Source organism: Gasterosteus aculeatus, chromosome 1, assembly GCF_964276395.1.
Source record: "Gasterosteus aculeatus chromosome 1, fGasAcu3.hap1.1, whole genome shotgun sequence".
In the NCBI taxonomy this organism is placed as follows: Eukaryota; Metazoa; Chordata; class Actinopteri; order Perciformes; family Gasterosteidae; genus Gasterosteus; species Gasterosteus aculeatus.
This window is the reverse complement of record NC_135688.1, coordinates 9,609,679-9,627,429: the sequence shown is the minus strand read 5'-3', so window position 1 is coordinate 9,627,429 and position 17,751 is coordinate 9,609,679. Positions and strand designations below refer to the sequence as shown.

The window sequence follows — 17,751 nt, the reverse complement described above, 5'->3', positions numbered from 1 at the left end:
AAATGTTTATCCTTGTGTGTTTTAGAACTGGAGTTAATATCATTGTCGGTTTTGTGTTACTCTGTGTCAGCGACGCGGAGAAACCTACCGACGGCTATTAAATATATATACAAGAAAATACAATTAAAACAGAACTTTTTACATTTCATCCTCTTTCCTTGACAAAATTGAATAATGATGTATTCTTTGATAAAACTGGGTAAATTAAAATAGTAGTCACAAACTGTGTTTCTAGCTCTAACTGTGCTGACGTCACACTCCATAAATCATAAATAAATTTGAATTTTTCAATACATTCGTTAAACGCTTTCTTTTCGCCATATCATTACGAAATGGTCAAAGATTTGCCACAATATCTTAATTTATTTTTCTCTCCTCACAACAACAACAAATGCCGCGGCAATTTAGCCGGCACGCTCGTGCGCTCAATTACTGGAATTAATCAGCGGCGGCGATATATATCCGGCTCGGCTGCTCTTGATTGACACTCTGCAGACCAAAGTCAAGTTTACAAAGGCAACGCGGCCCCAGCCGAAGGCGTCTTGCTCACAGGTCCGCGTGTGCTGTGGAACAGCGCCCTCTGCTGGCAGGGGACGCGAACCCTCTGAGCAACGCAGCCGTCTTCAAGGCTGAAGCCGATGAGCTGAAAATCTGTTCTCATTGGCCGGTTTGATTTTCTCTCCCGGTCCCCCCCTCGTAATCAATGAAGTGGACAAACAGCTATTTAGAGAGAACAATAGCTTATTGATTCCCGAGCCGCTCGTCAGCACAGCTGTCTGTCCAACTAATTTCAGTAATGAGATGGCGAGTGGCGTTTCTTACCGCCTCTTACATACTCGTACCCACGCACGCACAAAACACACACACACACACTAATGTGAACACGCAAGGCCACGCAATATACACGTTTACATGCACCGCCCAGTCACTTTGCATTATTCACATCGGCAGATACAAAAGAAAAAGTTTATTGATTGAGGTTGATCCCATTTCCTGGTTCGGCGTAATGGTGTTAATGCATTGAGCTAATAACCTCATTTAAAGAGGTACATTCTTAATATTTACTTATGCCCATGTTGTGTCGGTTGCCTCCCGTTCTCTCAGCTTTCACTTTGTCCTCCTCTCACCGCTGACAGAGATGCGTTCCTAATGCAGTGACAATTGAGTCGGTCTGTTAAATTAATTTGCCGGATAATGTGTCAATATTAAATATCAACTTTGACCTCTCCGAGCTGCGGAGTGCGCTCGCCCAGCTTGACTATTGATTTTTGGCTGCCTCTCAGCACGCTAGGCCCGCACTCAAAGTCCATTATTTTTGATTTTCTCATGAAATACATATCTTTCCCCCTCTGACATCTGACAAACAGCATATGGAAGTCATTTTATCTACCAATAATGTGTTTGTCAAAATGTCTGAGGTCTCACCGGATTCCTGCAGTGCAGGCGGACATCCCAGCAACAGACGGACCTGCCGAGGAGATGCTTGCAGATATCTATCTGTGTGTGTGTGTGTGTGTGTGTGTGTGTGTGTGTGTTCGCGTTTGCGCTCGCGCCAGTTCATGTGGTAGTTCTTCATGTAGGGTCGCACATGCTCAAACGACTGCAGAGGAGGGGTAATTGAAAAAGTGAATTAAATTGTGATGAATTAATCGTCGGCCGGTCACAGGCGTTTCGGCTGTCATTGGAATGCGAGCGTGCTCGTCGCCGCTGTGTGCCGTGAGTGGTGGTGATAGTGGCGTGAAGGACGGGCCGCAGTCTGCAGGAGGATATTGGGCCAGTGTTCAGGCTTCGTCTAGCAGCCCAGTCAAGGTAGTGACTATTTTTGGAGCTGTGCAAAGCGCCTCCACTCGCGTCTTCCTCTAAAAGGATGACAAGCTGATAATCTGTTTTATAGGATGGTTTAATTCCACTTGTCACTCACTCGTCCACTCCTGCAGTGCATTTAAATCAAATCCGAGTTTGTTTGAGTGCTATTATGAACTATAATAGGTTGTGCGGGTCTTTGGTGTGTGTGTGTGTGTGTGTGTGTGTAAGAGATATTATGAGACGCTTTGCTGGGAAACAAATATTCAACAAATATTCATTTATTCATTAAACACCAGGACCATGAAGATCTGTTGTGACACCCTCTCTGTAGCCACTAATGTATTAAATTAATTCCTGCTATTAGCTCCAATTGAATGTTTGGTCTGTCTGTGTGTGTGTGTGTGTGTGTGTGTGTGTGTGTGTGTGTGTGTGTGTGTGTGTGTGTGTGTGTGTATGCGTGTGTGTGTGTGCGTGTGTTGAATGTACAGGTTTATAGCAGTCATGTGTGTGAGTGCAAACTATGGTCTGAAAGCACGCGTCTACATGTGGGAGGAGTTGTCCCGATGTTCCTTTATGAGTGTGTGTGTGTGTGCGTGTTTGTGTGCGTGTGCGTGTTTGTGTTCGATCCCATTTGTGTACTTGTTTTCACAACACTACCGACATCAGTGGAGCAGGGAAACATGGATGTCTGCTGGATTGACAGTCGGAGAGATGGGAGAGTGCAGGAGAGGACGGATGGATGTGGGAGAGGAGGATGAATATTGACTGATCAGTGGGGAGATTGACAGCATCGGGATAATGGGAGCATTCAGACTGCAGTTGCCAACTTTCCCGGCACACCTATTTTTGCCCTCCCACGCTGCGAAGACTGCTCTTGGAGTCTTGAAGTGATTTGTTATCTGATATGCAGAATCCTGATGTGTTTCATATCCAAGAGTAATTTACTAGAAACCCTTTCTGTCTTTTTGTTGGATTGGACGAGCGAGAGCAAAATACTTTCTGATACATGAAAAGTGTATGACACCTAATCACATTTAGTCTCCATAATGAAATTACACTGCAGAGAGCTTGTGTTCATATTTTGATTATTTTAGAATGCATTATCTGAGTGTAATTCACTGTCTGCCTATGATCTTGTTAGTTGTTTTTTCTCTAACTTTCCTTTTGTAGGGACTTCGTGCCCTTGGCGAAGCAATAGTCTTTTTTTTTTTTTAAAGTCCGAGATAAAACTGGGGGTAATATGAGATATTTGATATTTGATGTGTCATGGAGCATTATACGGAGCAATAACATACAATCAACTAAGACCAGTCCAAATGAAATCTGGTGGCTTTCAGAAAATGATAAGGGATGGCTGACCCTGTGTGTGTCTGTGTGTGTGTGTGTGTGTGTGTGTTCCCGGTCACCTGTGCACATTTTTGTCCATAACCTCTCTTCTGTGTTACATGCGTTCCAGAGGGGACTTCTCTGGAGGAGCAAGTGCGAAGGATAAAGGACATTGAGGCCATCGAGAGTGATTCCTTTGTTCCTCAGGCTTTCAAATCATCCAGGGATGACATAAAGGTGCGTTCTCCCCCTGCCCCTCACCCTCTCTATCTTTTCACTCCCGTCTCTTATTAAATTCCCCTCGCCGCGGCGCGGTGCCGTCTGTCCGGGGACAGCCCAGACCGAATCAAACATTCATTCAGCGCCGTTTGTTTCCGACCTGAGACGGTTTCATCAGACGCTCCACTGTTCGCCGCCTCCAAAGCGGCAGCACCCACACAAAAGCCACAGCAGGCAACAGCCGTCTCTCTCTCTCTCCCTCTCTCCCTCTCTCCCACCCCCCTCTAGCTTGTGCAGATGCAGACAAAAAAAAACCACAGAAGTCATTATTGAAATGTCCCCGTCTCTGAAGGAGCAGCAATTAGATTTGTTGGGGGCTCAGGAGCTGTTTTCGAGCAGAGAGGCGACAACATGTGACAGAGAAGCCGCGCGGCCTTCTTTGGGACACTCAAAAAGTCTGACAAAGGTCAAGAGCAACGTGGCGGCGGCTTGTCCCGCAGGATGCAGACACGCACAACGTGTACCGGGTCGAACCGTCCAGCAGTCAGATCTGTTCTCACATCTGCGTGAAGATGATTCTGACGGTAAAATTGCGGCAACGAGATAAAATCTAGAACAATGTGTTTTATTCTAATTTTAAGGAAAATATGACTTCAAGTGCAGAACAGGGAGGCTGTGTTTGATTCTATTGCCTTTTTGAGAACAAAACGGCCGTAATAAAACACAAATTTACTTTCCAACTTCCAAATTTTTAAAGTAGCTCTTGATTTTTGATGAATGATTTTTCTGATCAATCTCCCGGGTTTTGTCCTCATCAGTAGTCAAATAATACTTATGATATCCAGACGGCTGAATATGCCGCACATTTAAACATTGTCTGAAAACTCTACAGTAGATACATTCTGGTTATTTGTTGTTTAATGTAACATTTCTAACCAAAATAACAAGATATGACTGAGATATATTTGAACATAGTATTGTGTATCATTCCTATTCTATTTTTGAAAGTCTTTTCATGCAAGCAGCTATAATTAAAAATGTACTGTACATTCAGCATCGTATCACCAGTAATATTGTATTTGGCGCATCAACTTACTTATTACCCAGAGTGTTTTCTATCTGGCTTACTTTTTGTATCTTGCCAAATGAATTTTAAGTAGATCTTTCCAACTGGGGAAGCATTTGCTCCGGAGCTGGTTCTAGGAGTGTTTGAAACATGAATCGACTTGGCAAAGTGTTGATTTTGATATTTCTTCTTTATCAAGAACAACAAGGGAACGGGCCATCCTTCCAAATGTGGGGCGTATTTTTATAAGTAATACCTCTAGGGATGGAGGAGGAATCCCTTTTAAGCATCACATTTTCTTCTATCAGCATTGACTCTTCAGATAGAAATGTGAAGAATCCTCTTCTTTGCTTTAAGTCCTTTTCAGTTACAAGAAGAAGCCCTTTAACTGTAACAAAGTGGCCCACTGACCAAGTAACATGATTTGTACAAACACCTTGTTCTGCAGGTGGTGGTTTATAACAAATAAGACTCACCTAAAGAAAATATGAGGTGGGGTATATGGAGTTAGACAAAGACGTACACAGACAGAGGCAATCGAGACCATCAACATGCTGCTTTGGGAAAGTGTTCAACATGAGCTTGACTTTCACTGCCACCTGCTGGATAAATGTCATGTTGCATTCTGCACATGAAAAATACACCAATATTGACAGCATATTTTACTTTTTTAGCCTATGGAAATATCCTATGATAATATGCAGCCATGGATGGTGTCTCCCTCCTTTTCTCCTTTCTGGCTCAGCTGTATGTATATATGTTTGTGTAGTTGTTTCTTTGGCCTTTTCTTTTACTATTTTCAGCTAAAATGTTTATGTTCATGTTCCATTATAAAAAGGTGCTTTACTCCCCTTGTGGATGATCTAAACGTGCCGTCTTTTGTGTGTGTTGTGTATTTGTGTGAGCACAGGCTGAACCAACTGAGGTGAAAGAGGAGTCGCAGGGCGCAGATTCCCAGGACGTGGCTCTTCCCTTGTCTATAGTCTACAACGACAGCGACCCGCTCGCCCATCCCAGTGTAGGTTCCCGCCTGGCCGACCCTTTGCACCGCACGCTTTTACTTCTCAACCAATGAACGACTTCCTAAGTTGATCCTGCTGAACATTTGACCTCCGCCGTCCTCTTTTAACGAGTGAGATATTAGAAACACAAATTTAGCTAAACTCTCACTAACACCGCCACCACCACTATTTTCACCATTCCTGCAAATTCTGACAGCGTGCCTCGTATAGTGGATTACAGCCCCCTAACATCACCTCCTCCCCTGCCCGGAGACGAATGATGAAAAACGAGAAGGAAAACTTTAAACTCCAATAACGCTCCCTGGGGCTTCCAAGTCATCTATCTCCACTGGGGAAACTAAGTTATGCCCTGACGTATGCAGATAACCCACTCAAATAAACACAGGCATTCACACTCACACTGCCCCCCAGCTCAAATGCACACACACACACACACACACCCTCACCCTCTCAGACAGGCTGATGTATGGCAGCAATATGCCCCAGGCGGGCCACGGATTCAGCTTCAGCTCCAGCTCCGCTCCCAATTAGAACAGATGAGTCCCATTAGCCCAGCCCAGATACTGTCATCCCACACACACAGCCTCATTAGCACCGTGACACCAGCGCGCCGCCGACAGACAAGAACTCGCTGGTGTTGAATCTAACACACAGATAACATGCGGTGCAGCTGTAAGCGGCGCAGGGTTAGGAATGAAGGATCGAGGTGGCCGTCGCTGCTCCACCATCTGCATAATAATAGACACACATCATCGCGCAGATGTACGGTATGTACACATCGACAGCAACGTGTCAACATTATCTCAAACGACCGACCGCACCGCGAATGCGGAGATGCGCCTTGCTTCTCGGGCTCATAGTCGTTATGTCACTTCCTAATAAACAGATGCCTACATTCGTCAGACACTTGGGGTAGATGTTTTATAGCCCTCTTATAATGACTATCATTACTGCTGGCGATGTGCTGCGATGAATGCAAGTGTCTGCCTTTTTTTCTGTCGACGCGCCTCTAGGCCCACGGATGTTTCTAAAGTAAAGGTTCTTCTCATGTGCATATTTAAGTTGGCAGTCAGGGAAAGACTGATGTGACATTTACGATACCAGATCCATTTGAGAGGCTTCACTAGGAGTCCGAAATCCACATTGGAAATCAGTAAGGATTTTAGGAGTCCCGGTGATGAGACGAGTATCAACGGGCCATACTGACAACTCTGTGCCAGACTCAAGAAACATAGCTTATTCATTTCTGTCCTGTTCATGGGGAGTAGAAGAGTTTGGAGTGGAGTTTGCCGTGTTTTGAACAAGCAGTTCAACTACAGATGTTTAGTGGTGGCCTCCAACCAACCTGTGTTGGACAAGTTCTTTTTCATATAGCGCAATTTTAGTTTCACGGTGCTTTTCAACCATACGGATCCATAGAGAGATGGATAAACATATGGGGGGGAAGTGCTCAGTAAACTGGATGCGTAATATGTGTACATCTTTTGATGTACCTTTTATTTAGACAATAAAATGAATAAACTAACCCGTCCTTTCTATGCCGTCTTGCAGTTGTTCATGGACAAGGAGAGGGCAGAGGAGCTGTGGCACAACAGATTGATATTGTTGCGGCAGGAGAGGCTCATGGGAAGTCCTGTGACCTTGTGACCCGACGGACAACGGAAGATCCATCATCTTCCCCGAGCAGTTTGAGCCCTCAGTCTGTCTTATTTTAGGACTTCACAATGTTTATTACTTTACCCTTCAAGTAATGTCTTTCTTTTGTAAAAACATGTGAGAGTGACTGAAGTAAAAACTGTTTTGTCCTTATTATTTTATTAATGTAATTCAATTAAACATTTTCCTGTTCTTAATCTGACTTGTTTTGTTTTTAATGATGGACAATCTTGCAGTGAGACATGGTGAGGTGTTTTACTATTTGGATCTGTCCGCCTTTTGTAATCAACTAGGTCAATAAAGCTATGATATATTTGAGTGGGTGAATGACAGCAATAAACATTCAAGTGGTAAACAACAAACACTGGAATTAATGCCTTCTCACCTGCCCTAAACTTGTGTTCTCCTCTTAAAAATATATATATATACACGAGTCAACGGTTTATTTACTCAATGTTGTGTCCCCGTTTGAGTGGTCCTCACTCGGCCTATTTGTGGAAGGGCCAGATGGTGAATCCAGACCAAGTCTGGGACAGGCCGTCCACTGTCAAAAATCAACATGACAGTGACCAACATGATTTGCTGAGGCAAGCGCACAAGTTCTGCTGTGACGGAGACATTTGAAAGAATGCACAAAAGGCCGTCACACACTGACTACAACTACCAAAGGCGACAATCACTTTAGGAACAAAAAAGCGAGTCGGACGCGATTTCTCCTTCACGATATGAGTCATAGATATATGTGTGGTTCTATGTCTCTGTCCCTAGCAGCGTGGAGGTTAGGCAACTTAACGTTGACGTTACATTTTTGAGAGACGTTTTGCAGCCGCTGACACACAGCGCGCGCGGGGACAGCGCTCTTTCAAAGCTGCGAATAACCAGCCAATCCCAGGGCTCGGCTCACGCACGTGCCAGATGTGACGGTGAGTTTGGTTCCCTCCTCCTCCGCGGTGACATTACCGAGGCTGCGCGGTGTGTGTGTGTGCGTGCTGCTGGGACACCTGTGGCAGAACGGATTATTTTTACGAAAATCTGAACCTCGTGTTTTGTTTAGAGCCTCAAAATCCGTGGAAATGTTCAACAGTAATCGTGTGGATTTCGATGAGGATCCGTTCTTCTCGTGAGTGACTTAACTAACGTTAACTAAAATGTGGAATTAAATCCATTACAGCCCAACTGTCTAACCGCCACCCATTCCACTCAAAACTTTGAGCTGTTTGAAAAACAAAATCTCTGACGGTAAATTAACCAATTCAGCCTATTAACTTTACCTCTAGCTGCTTGTCTTCTATTGCTCTTTAGTTCATGTTTGCTCACTTTATTTGTAACATATCAAGTAAAAAAATATGGCTGCCTGCACAAATTAACAGCTTGACAACCGTATTTCAATTTGACCGTTGTCATGGAAATAAGCAAATAACACACCCGTAACTTGTTAACGAGTTTCAACATTAGCTGTTTCTGTTGCATTTTAAGAAAACGGTTACCTAGCAACGAATGCTGGAATGAAACGGTTTTAATGTACTTTGCATTTTTTGGTTTAGAGGGGAAATGAGATTGAACGAGCGCCTGTATGGAAATTCCATCCGTATATAAGCTATTAGTTTCTTGTTTTTATTTTTTTAAAGAAATAAATTAAAGAAAATTATGTACAATACTGTAAAATTATATTTTATTAAACTGAGACTGTGCTACAGCCCATGACCTGACTTTTTAAGTCATTAGGGGAGTCTCTACTTTCAGTTGATTGAATTTATTGGAGAAGATAATATAGTTTGAATCTCAAATGAACTCCAAGGTGGCAAAGGATTTGCAGGGAAGTCTGTGTGTGGCGTAAAGGCATTTTCATTTTCCTCCCCTGGAACCATTATGATCGTTTTCGGCCTCATCAAAATGATCATCACTGAGATTTGCTCAGAATTCCTTTTGTGGATGTTGAGATTGACTTGTCTTTACTTCCTCTTCCTGTGCTTCAGGGATCCATTACGGGCTCACAGGGAACATATGCGGCAGATGATGCGCAGCTTCTCCGAGCCGTACGGTGGGCCCGTAATGCCCAGCATAATGGACGGGAGAAACTATGCCCGTGACATGTCAGAACATCCGAGCTCGTCCCTGGCACTGAGGGGTGAACACGGGGTGAGAACATGCAATTTAAAAAAAAAAAGCACTCCTTCCTTCCAATCCCGTCTGGTAGGTCTGCATGTGTACCAAAGTGTTAAGAAATAAAGCTCTACCAGTGTATTCCATTATCTAGCGACGAAACAATTCAGGTCTAAGTGAGACAAAGGATGGTGGCTCTGTTTCGGCAGCTTGCTCATACAATTAGGCCTTGTGACCCTCTCCGCTGCTCCTAGGCGTATAACCACAGAAGGTTATTGTTTGGGGGAAGTGCTAAGTTTACTGAGGTTATAGTGGAAGCTGGCCACTCGCAGTGAAACTGGAGCTCCAATCTCTGAGGTATGGGGTCATGTGAGTCGTTGGTTTAGTAGAAGGGCAACCCCATGGCCCCTCTGGACAGTTATATCTAGCTCTGAGGAGCCCTATTTATAGTGCATTGTTCCACTGACACACTATTTTCTTGTCGATACACCCACAGACTTCTTTAACACTCAAACCAAAAGGACTCCAGACAATTCTGCTTTAGCTGTGCTGGAAATAACCGTTTTATTTGATATCCTTCCAGTTTGCCCAGTTGTCATGTTGAATTGGAATATGATTTATCTCCAAATATAACTACTTTGGTTTTATGGATACAAATCAATCTTTAATTGCCCGGAGATGGTTTTCGTCGGCCATTATTGCACCCATTCACCTGCTAATTCAAATTTAGTCCCCGTCACCCGGTTTAATCCCACTTTCTCATGAGAGCCAGTATATTTATCCTTGATAATGACTTTCATCAGACGCCTATTCTCAATAGCCAGCAGCACGCATTCTCTTTATTAGCATCATGCCATTAACTAGCTAATGCCAGCTGAGGAGGGGCAATGCCTTGATTAATGACCTCAGTGACAGCGGGTGAAATGGAGCTACACTGTAAAATGTCAATCCAAACAAACTACTTTATCTAATACTAGGAGTGCTGAACCGTTTTGTATGCCTCAAATTCTGATGGATCTTTCTCTCCAGAAAGCGTTATATTTTCTTTTTGAGGACATGACGGCATGAAGACATGAGGACTTCTGCTGAGCTGTGGGCGATAGAAATTAGCAGGATAATCAGTGAAATCTCTGTGATATGGAGAAGGAAGGATCATGTAAACCATGTGATTCTTTTCTCTTGACTCTTACACGGACATCTGGATATATGAGAGATGTTTGTGGCCTTCCCATATCCGCCTTGATTATCACAAACATTAAACAGAAGACCTACTCTTGTTGAGATGCATGTAACTCGGGTTAACCAAAATTACCGTAACAGTTCAGTTGTCCTCCCACAACGCTGCCCTCTTATCTCCCACGCGGAGTGATTTATCTGAAGATGAGGGGCAGTCGTGCGGCGCCCAGCCGTGGTCAGAGGGGCTGAAGCTCTGGTGCTGTGTGGTTGTCTTTTGGAAGGGCATGTGTGCGCATGTCATGGCCACTCTGTTTTCTCAATGTTGCTCTTTCGGTCCATCTGTTCGGCAGAATGTGCTCTGGCAGCGTCTGTTAGCGCTCGGACGGCTCCCCGATATATCGCAGGCACAAATGTGCGCACGCAAATGTCAGCAAAAAGTGTTGAAGCACAGTTACAAACGGTCACATGCGTGCAAAATAATACGGACACGCTGGGATACAAAAACCAAGAAATGCATAACAAAGGCTGGATGCATTCACTCATTCATTAGGGCACCTCTGTGTAAAGCCCCTGCTGATGTATTAGCAGGATGCAGTTTGATGGATTAGACACGTATGCAAGATTTTCACAAAAAAAACATGTGACCACGTGAAATGAAGCCGTTCCCACGGCGCTAATTGACCGGCTGTCCCCGCGATCAGATTCAGCGCCTCCTTTTCTTTTAGTGCTTTGAGAATAAATTTGCCACAATGCCGTTTAAGTTTGCTGGTGATGCGTCACTTCATGGGAGCAATGCATTTCTTTTCAAAGTCTGAATCATATCCAGAGCATATGTGCCCCTGCGGTGTAACTCATAGCTCTCCCAGGAGTGGCCTGCCTCAGAGGGCAAAGCGGCAGTTCAATATCTTACTGAGAGAGAGATAAAGAATGTCAATCTGCAGTCGTCCAGACAGCTCAAAATAATGTGTTAAAGACCACTGGGTCTACATTCCTTATCGTGCACCCTCAATCTCTCCTATGCCCAACCCCCCCCCCCCCCCCCCCCCCCCCCCGCCCCCCCCCGGTCTAAATATATTGCTGGTAGATATGTAACTGGCATTTATTCGTTCATAGATGCCACTCTAGGTTAAAATTGGCTGCGGGGCTTCATAGATACCAGCCGGGAGCCTTTTTACGTCAGCTTGACATTTGAAAAGAGCTGAGAGAGCAGCCTTGGACACTTTGACCCCTGCTCCCTGTTCTGACTGCGCCGTTCCGGCCTTCCAAGAATCGAGCCCAGTTTCGGTGTTAAAGCCACGCTAATCTCTGGCAATGCGACCCAATTACACATGGAACACCAGTCATTCAACACCCCACTGATCACGTACAATACCCCTGTGCGTCCCGCTCCAGGAACACACACGCCCGCATAGCGACGGCAGTTGAGATGCTTACCCGAGGCCGCGGGGTGATAAACACCTGTGGTTTTGGAGAGCTGGGGGGAGGTGGGGGCCTTCAGGAGGTCCGTGGCCATGAAAGGCCGTGCTAACGGCGGCGCGGAGAGCTCTGTGTAGCCGTGTCATGGGCTTAGTGACCGATGTGAGACAATCTAACAGCTTACTGCGCATACACGTCAACACAATGCCAAACGTGCAGTTTTGTGTGTAACATGCAATAGAAATACAAGATGTCGCTGGAGTGGAGTTGTTTGAATCCTCGGGATATGAGGCGGTCATTGCTGCGCTTTGGCAGTATTGACTGCGCGGCCAGTCGATTATTCTGACTGCATCATCGTACGAGTTCCTCCGTGAAATACTTTAACTTTAATACTGACTCTGCCTGTTGCTCATTGACTAGACGTTGTCAGTAAAAAGGTCACACTGTATTGCTCTACATTATATTTATTCTAAAACATTACGCCAATCCATGGACACGAGACTGTGATATTATATACAGTATCCATGATCATAGTAAATACTACACTGTATAAGTGGGAATAAAGTTATTTACATGTCCAAAAAGCACAAACATTACTGACACATTATTATTGTAAAAAAAACAGGCAGATATATTCTCATTATCTCATGGTAAATGGAATCTTACTGCGACATACACAACTATCATGAGTCAGAGTCTTTTGACTTGAGAGAAGCGTGGTGCCTCATCCCACAGAAACTTAATTCATTCATTTATTTGAAAAATTGTTGAACCAACCAAAAAGAACCATGAAAGCGTTCAGCTACCATACAGTTATGGGGTGCTCTGCATTTCTACAATGAAGGCAGTAATTAAGTCATGTTTTATGTTTAAATAATTCACTTTACATGGCTGTTAACACCTTGAACGTGCAGTCGAGTTAATGCATTTAATGCAGTGAAATTCAAACAAGTGCTGTTAGACAACGTGGTGTGTTTTTTGGCAAAAGAAGCACAGAATTGGAGCATCTTGGCGACCTTTTAAATTATCCATACAGAAAAAAACCTCAAACTAAATACAGACATGCTTGGATGTCACAAATGGTAAGGTGATTAAAATGTGAATGTCCTGGTGACGTTGCCCCAGATGGAACACATGTAGGCCACGTTTAGCTCACTGCTCGTGTGTTTGTATACGTGATGGGATGGTTTATGAGCCGATAACGCCCACCGACCTTGTGGCATGCAGCGCCCAACTGTTCAACTCCTCTGAGCTTTTGTTGGCTTTTCTTTACCCCTTTTGTGTCGCTGCAGGAAATGACCAGGAACCCTCTCGGCATGTTCGACAACGTGATGTCGAGCATGAGAAACCGGATGCAGGAGATGCACAGGCACTTTGTGAGTGAAATGATTGAGCTTTTCTCTTCCGTGTGCCTCACTGCGGCTTCTGTAGCTGCTTAGCGGTGAGTGCTTGTGTGTTTCAGGGGAACGCGTCCGCGGATCCAAACACCTGCTCCTTCAGCTCCTCGTCAGTCATGACCTACTCAAAGGTCGGAACTGAGCCTCCCAAGGTCTTCCAGGCGAGCTCATCGACACGCCGCGCCCCTGGAGGGGTAAGCGCTCCATCGGATGTGTTACTACATCATCACACAGTACATTAGAAAAACAGTACATTTGAAGTATTATGTGTCTGTAGAGAAGGGGTCTTGGGGACAACTTCAACATGGCACTCAAAGCAAATGTTTCTCAGGGCAACATATCAGGGTGGCTCTGTTCTCTTTCATGAAAGGAGCAAAGGAAGTCAATGGCTCAAAGTGTGTATGATGGGTTTTATCACCAGATAAAGGAGACCCTGCAAGCGGTTAAAGACTCTGAGAGCGGTCTGGAGAAGATGTGCATTGCTCACCACATCAAGGACAGGGGACATGTTGTTGAGAAGAAATACAACAAAAAAACAGGACAGAAGGAGCTCAACCAGGACTTCCAGAATATGGATGAATGTATGTTAAAGTGATGGTCTGCACTGTTGCATTATGCACATATGTTTATTTTTCTGTAAACGTAGAGGGCACGGCCATGTTTGTTACTCCACTTGAAATGTGATCCTCTGCCCCCAGCTGAAGCACAGTCTTTTGATGACGAGTGGCAGCAGGGGGTGTCCAGGTTTCCAAGACCGCCAGGCCCGATGTTTAGCCTGGAGGAACCGGAGATCTGTGGTGTTTCCCCGGCCGCCCTCACCGGTTCTGAACAGGAGCTCAGGTCAGTACGACTCTCGGACCACATCGCGGTGTTGAAGACTGACAAGAATCTGCCGTTCAGGATCAAATGGTCAAAGAAGTGCACACGTACGCTTTAAGTGTACTGTTGTCATGCCATGATTCTGCCCTTAGTTCACCAGTCTGTATTCACCATGTTTTTATATTTCCCACAGTGACCAATCAAAGGGCGAGATTGAGCGTGAGAGACACCTCAAAGGCTCGTGCTCAACAAAGCAGTGACACATTTGTTTATGTGCTTATTAAAGCCTTTTAAGAATAATGCAGTACACTCGGGTTGTCTGTAACACCACACACACACACGCACCCTGTCATTAAATGGACAGGACCACAAGGCACTGTCCCAGATTTTGAAACAAAGATAAGACAGTTATTTCTGCTGCCCATTTTCCAAAGTATTCTAAACAATAGCACTTGAAACCCGCTGAAGATTTCTGCCCCAATACTGTGAAAATGTTGCTCTTTAATGGGTGAAATGACTCCTTCCATCTTACTGACATGTTCAATCTTAGCATTTTAGTGCCGCTCAGGAGCAGTTGAGTTTGAAAACATCCGAGAATCAGGTGTCTGTGGTGTCGTGGCTCTGCAGCAAACCAGCAGTGTCACCAGGATTCATTCTCTTATATGCTTCCAGAACATCACAATAAGTCATTTATTTATATTTGGCGTTCGGATGATACCATCTGTTATTCTCATTGCCATTTTCATAATACAACACCACACACAATGTGCTGACTGTTTGAAATCCCCTAATGCACTTAGACGATGTCTAAATTGTTTTTTTTGTAATTATACTGTCTAGTACCTGATTCTCCAAATATGTAATGTTTTTTATCTGCTGTAATCATTGTAAAAAGAAAAATACTTTTCCCTTTTTATGTTGTTTTGGTGTCTTTGTTGTTTTTCATCTGATGCTTTGTGCTGCGTAGCACAGTATCTTAACGACGTCTGGATTATTCTCTATAATTCTAGTTTAGTTGTTTTATTAAGCTTTAAAAATAAGTTGTCAACAACAATTATGGTCTGAAAATAAAAATACAAGAAATTGATCTGGTGTTTTAATTTGGTATTTCAGTTTAGTTTTTTTAATCGAAGAGGTCTGTATGTTACTGAAGGCCTGCAGAGGGTCTGAGAGTGTGAATGCGTTTTGTGTTCGGTAATGACCCACAGCACTATTTTGGGATCTAAGAACTTGTCAGTACCTCAGATATATCTGAGATGTTGCACAGCTGCGAGCCCACCAGGCTGCCTTCTCACGTGCCTGTGTATCAGACTTCATTAATCGCTTAGGTGGGAACTGAGGAACAATATATGGCTGAAGTAGAATCCAAATGCAACCTGAATCTTTAGCTTCCCGTCTCATTAGTATGTTAATCCAACATGGGTCCAACTTATGCCGCTCTGATGAGTCATGTGACAGGAGGGAGCACGCTGAAACGGATCATACATGAAGAAAAGGAACTATTGAAACTGGTTCCGGCTCTCATAAACATGTGAATCCTTGAAACGGACTGCACTCTTAAAAATCCTCTCGTACTCTTTAACTACCCCAAGCTGCTATTTTGTTGCCCCACTATCTCAACACGGTTGCTTCAATAGGAGTTAAGTATAATTTTTCTTTTACAGGATTCTTTAAAGCCATCGCTCTTTGCATGTGACCGGTTTTATTAGAAAAATGCTCGATTCTACTGCTTCTGTAAATTTAGAGTGTGACGTACTCGTCCCGTTGACTACTGCCGCCTTTAAATCTTCAACGTATTTGTCCACTGCTGACTAAATGAAACAGAAAACTGAACGTCTTAAATTTACCTGTTTAGTTGAAACTCTTTTGTATCAACACAAAAAACTAAAAAAATGTTTTAATCAATACAAATGAGCTACAAAATACTTATTAAAGAATATGGAGTTTGCAGGTACAACTCTGCCACCACCTTCTGGTCATCTTAGAACATGACTTTATCTTGATTATTTACACAGCGTTTACAAGACTCAACTTATTTGAAAAAACAAAAATCATCACCAAATAATCAGGATGTTGGGAAATTAAACAGTATCTTGAACAAAACGTGGATGTGAATATGGGAAGGGCCCAAATATGGAATGGATCATTCTTCTCAAAAATGTCACCAGATGAAGAGTAGTTGACTCGGGCACTACATGATTCCCTGAGGCGGTCCCTTCCCGGAGATCTTCTTGGAGCACTCCAGCAAAGCGTTGTGGATATCTTTAGCACAGGAGATCTGAGACTTGATCATGCCCAGGTACTGGGCGTACGACATGGACTCCGTCTGCACCGTGTCCGGCTTGGTGGCGGTTGGAACCAGGTTGGGCGAATGCTTGGCGCTGTCGATGCTCTGGGAGAGGCACTCGTAAGCCAGCCGCTGAACGGAGGGAGACAAAGACGAGGGTTTGCGCTGTATATTCAAAGTGCAGATACAGGATGGTGGGCTGTTCTTGAAAAGGCCTCCAAAAGTCTAAATCAATATGTAGACTGTGGGACAGAACAACTGGATTCAGACTACATAGTGTAAGGTGGCAGCCTTGTTACATTACTATATCAATGAACAAAAACAAAATCATAACTAAATAACTTACTCAAATGCTTTTCCAATGGTATTTGTGGGGTGTTTTTAATTTAATGTTAAAGTCACATTGCTTTAACAGGGTTGAGTTTTAGTCACTTGTACGTGAACAGACACAGAAAGTCTAGCAGTAGCAACAAAGGGGCAGTTATCTTCCATTTCAATATCAGCTGTTGTGACAAATGAACGCCTCGCCGTGGCCGTCCTGCTACGTCACATTCCTGCTACGTCACACACAGCATTTCGCTTTGAGGTTGAGGTCTCACCAAACACATCTCCAGTTGATCACAGAGGGCGTAGAACTCCTCGAGGCTCTTGTCGAAGCGCTGAACGGAGGTGTCGCTGCTTTTGCTTAAACAAAAGAAACAATAGAGACCCTGGTGAAAAGAAATAATCAGAAAAAACATCCTCCGTCGGTGACACAATTCGAACGTCGGCGTGCCCCCGCCCCCCCCGCACAGACTACTCACATGCCGTTGTCAATCGTAGTGTTATGGGCCAAATTGAGGGATGCGATCTTCATGAGGTTCTGAAGTTGCAAAAATAAAGCAATATGTTTAAGAGACACATCGTAACGTAACATCATAACGTAATGTTATGTGATATTTTTAGGTGCACACTTACTTGCAGACTCTCTTTCAACTGTGGGATAAGAATCTTAAATCGATGTACTGGATCAAAGTCTTGCTGTTGGCTCAATTGCTGCTGTTGCTGTTGTTGTTGTTGCTGTTGTTGTAATGAAGTAGCCTGCAATCCGGGCTGCAACATTGGCCCGCCGGGCTGCTGCTGCTGTTGAGACGCCATCTTACCCGGCTTCAACTCGAAAGCCGGAAGCTGAATTCTATATCCGGTTGGTTGGTTTTCAAAATAGAGGCGTTTCCGTAAAGACATACCTTTGAAACCGGTTAACTTTCTATCTACTTTTGAACATTAGTGATGCATACATGCAATACACACCGCTACCCACGTCCTCCTCACTAATATGTTGTTTCTTTGGACTATTATTTTGTTTCTACATTGCCATCATTTGCAATCTATTCAAAATTAGTTTTCTTTGTTTGTCCATGTTTTTCATGTTAAAACTGCAGCAACTTTTGTTCTCGTTATGTATTGTAATTACAATTT

General features: G+C 43.9%; 3 protein-coding genes across 6 annotated transcripts in view; 2 read left to right on the top strand and 1 right to left on the bottom strand.

Annotated features, from left to right (window-relative positions):
- rsrc1 (arginine/serine-rich coiled-coil 1) overlaps positions 1–7,292 on the top strand; it is a 96,312-nt gene extending 89,020 nt beyond the window's left edge. For all 3 annotated transcript variants that reach the window (XM_078098283.1, XM_040174201.2, XM_040174212.2), the window contains exons 8-10: positions 3,263–3,369; positions 5,328–5,435; positions 6,991–7,292. In XM_078098283.1, coding sequence (XP_077954409.1) covers positions 3,263–3,369; positions 5,328–5,435; positions 6,991–7,086 — 311 coding nt within the window. In that variant the 3' untranslated portion in view covers positions 7,087–7,292. The remainder of the gene's footprint in view (positions 1–3,262; positions 3,370–5,327; positions 5,436–6,990) is intronic.
- Positions 7,293–7,993: 701 nt separating this feature from the next.
- On the top strand, positions 7,994–14,306 carry mlf1 (myeloid leukemia factor 1). 2 transcript variants are annotated; one of them, XM_040174222.2, is made up of 7 exons: positions 7,994–8,215; positions 9,072–9,234; positions 13,083–13,166; positions 13,253–13,381; positions 13,609–13,768; positions 13,886–14,027; positions 14,200–14,306. In XM_040174222.2, exons 1-7 carry the CDS (start codon positions 8,169–8,171, stop codon positions 14,264–14,266), a joined length of 792 nt encoding a protein of 263 aa, XP_040030156.2. In that variant the 5' UTR covers positions 7,994–8,168; the 3' UTR covers positions 14,267–14,306. The 2 variants fall into 2 exon arrangements, with proteins under 2 accessions (XP_040030156.2, XP_077954412.1); XM_078098286.1 differs by having other exon boundaries at positions 8,019–8,215; positions 9,072–9,288.
- Positions 14,307–15,891: 1,585 nt separating this feature from the next.
- On the bottom strand, positions 15,892–17,555 carry med29 (mediator complex subunit 29). The gene is made up of 4 exons (XM_040174236.2): positions 17,251–17,555; positions 17,097–17,155; positions 16,893–16,977; positions 15,892–16,425 (listed from the first exon to the last, which is right to left on the bottom strand). The coding sequence occupies exons 1-4, from the start codon at positions 17,515–17,517 to the stop codon at positions 16,198–16,200; spliced, it is 639 nt and encodes a 212-aa protein (XP_040030170.2). The 5' UTR covers positions 17,518–17,555; the 3' UTR covers positions 15,892–16,197.
- Positions 17,556–17,751: the final 196 nt, after the last annotated feature.

Excerpts from the sequence above, each read along its gene's own strand:
- mlf1 (XM_078098286.1), top strand. The coding sequence starts at position 8,169 with ATGTTCAACAGTAATCGTGTGGATTTCGATGAGGATCCGTTCTTCTC. Across the intron at positions 13,167-13,252 it reads AGGAGATGCACAGGCACTTT|GGGAACGCGTCCGCGGATCC; the intron begins GTGAGTGAAATG and ends TGTGTGTTTCAG. Across the intron at positions 13,382-13,608 it reads CACGCCGCGCCCCTGGAGGG|ATAAAGGAGACCCTGCAAGC; the intron begins GTAAGCGCTCCA and ends TTTTATCACCAG.
- med29 (XM_040174236.2), bottom strand. The coding sequence starts at position 17,517 with ATGTCTTTACGGAAACGCCTCTATTTTGAAAACCAACCAACCGGATAT. Across the intron at positions 16,978-17,096 it reads ACTACGATTGACAACGGCAT|CAAAAGCAGCGACACCTCCG; the intron begins GTGAGTAGTCTG and ends CTTTTGTTTAAG. Across the intron at positions 16,426-16,892 it reads ATCAACTGGAGATGTGTTTG|CGGCTGGCTTACGAGTGCCT; the intron begins GTGAGACCTCAA and ends CCCTCCGTTCAG.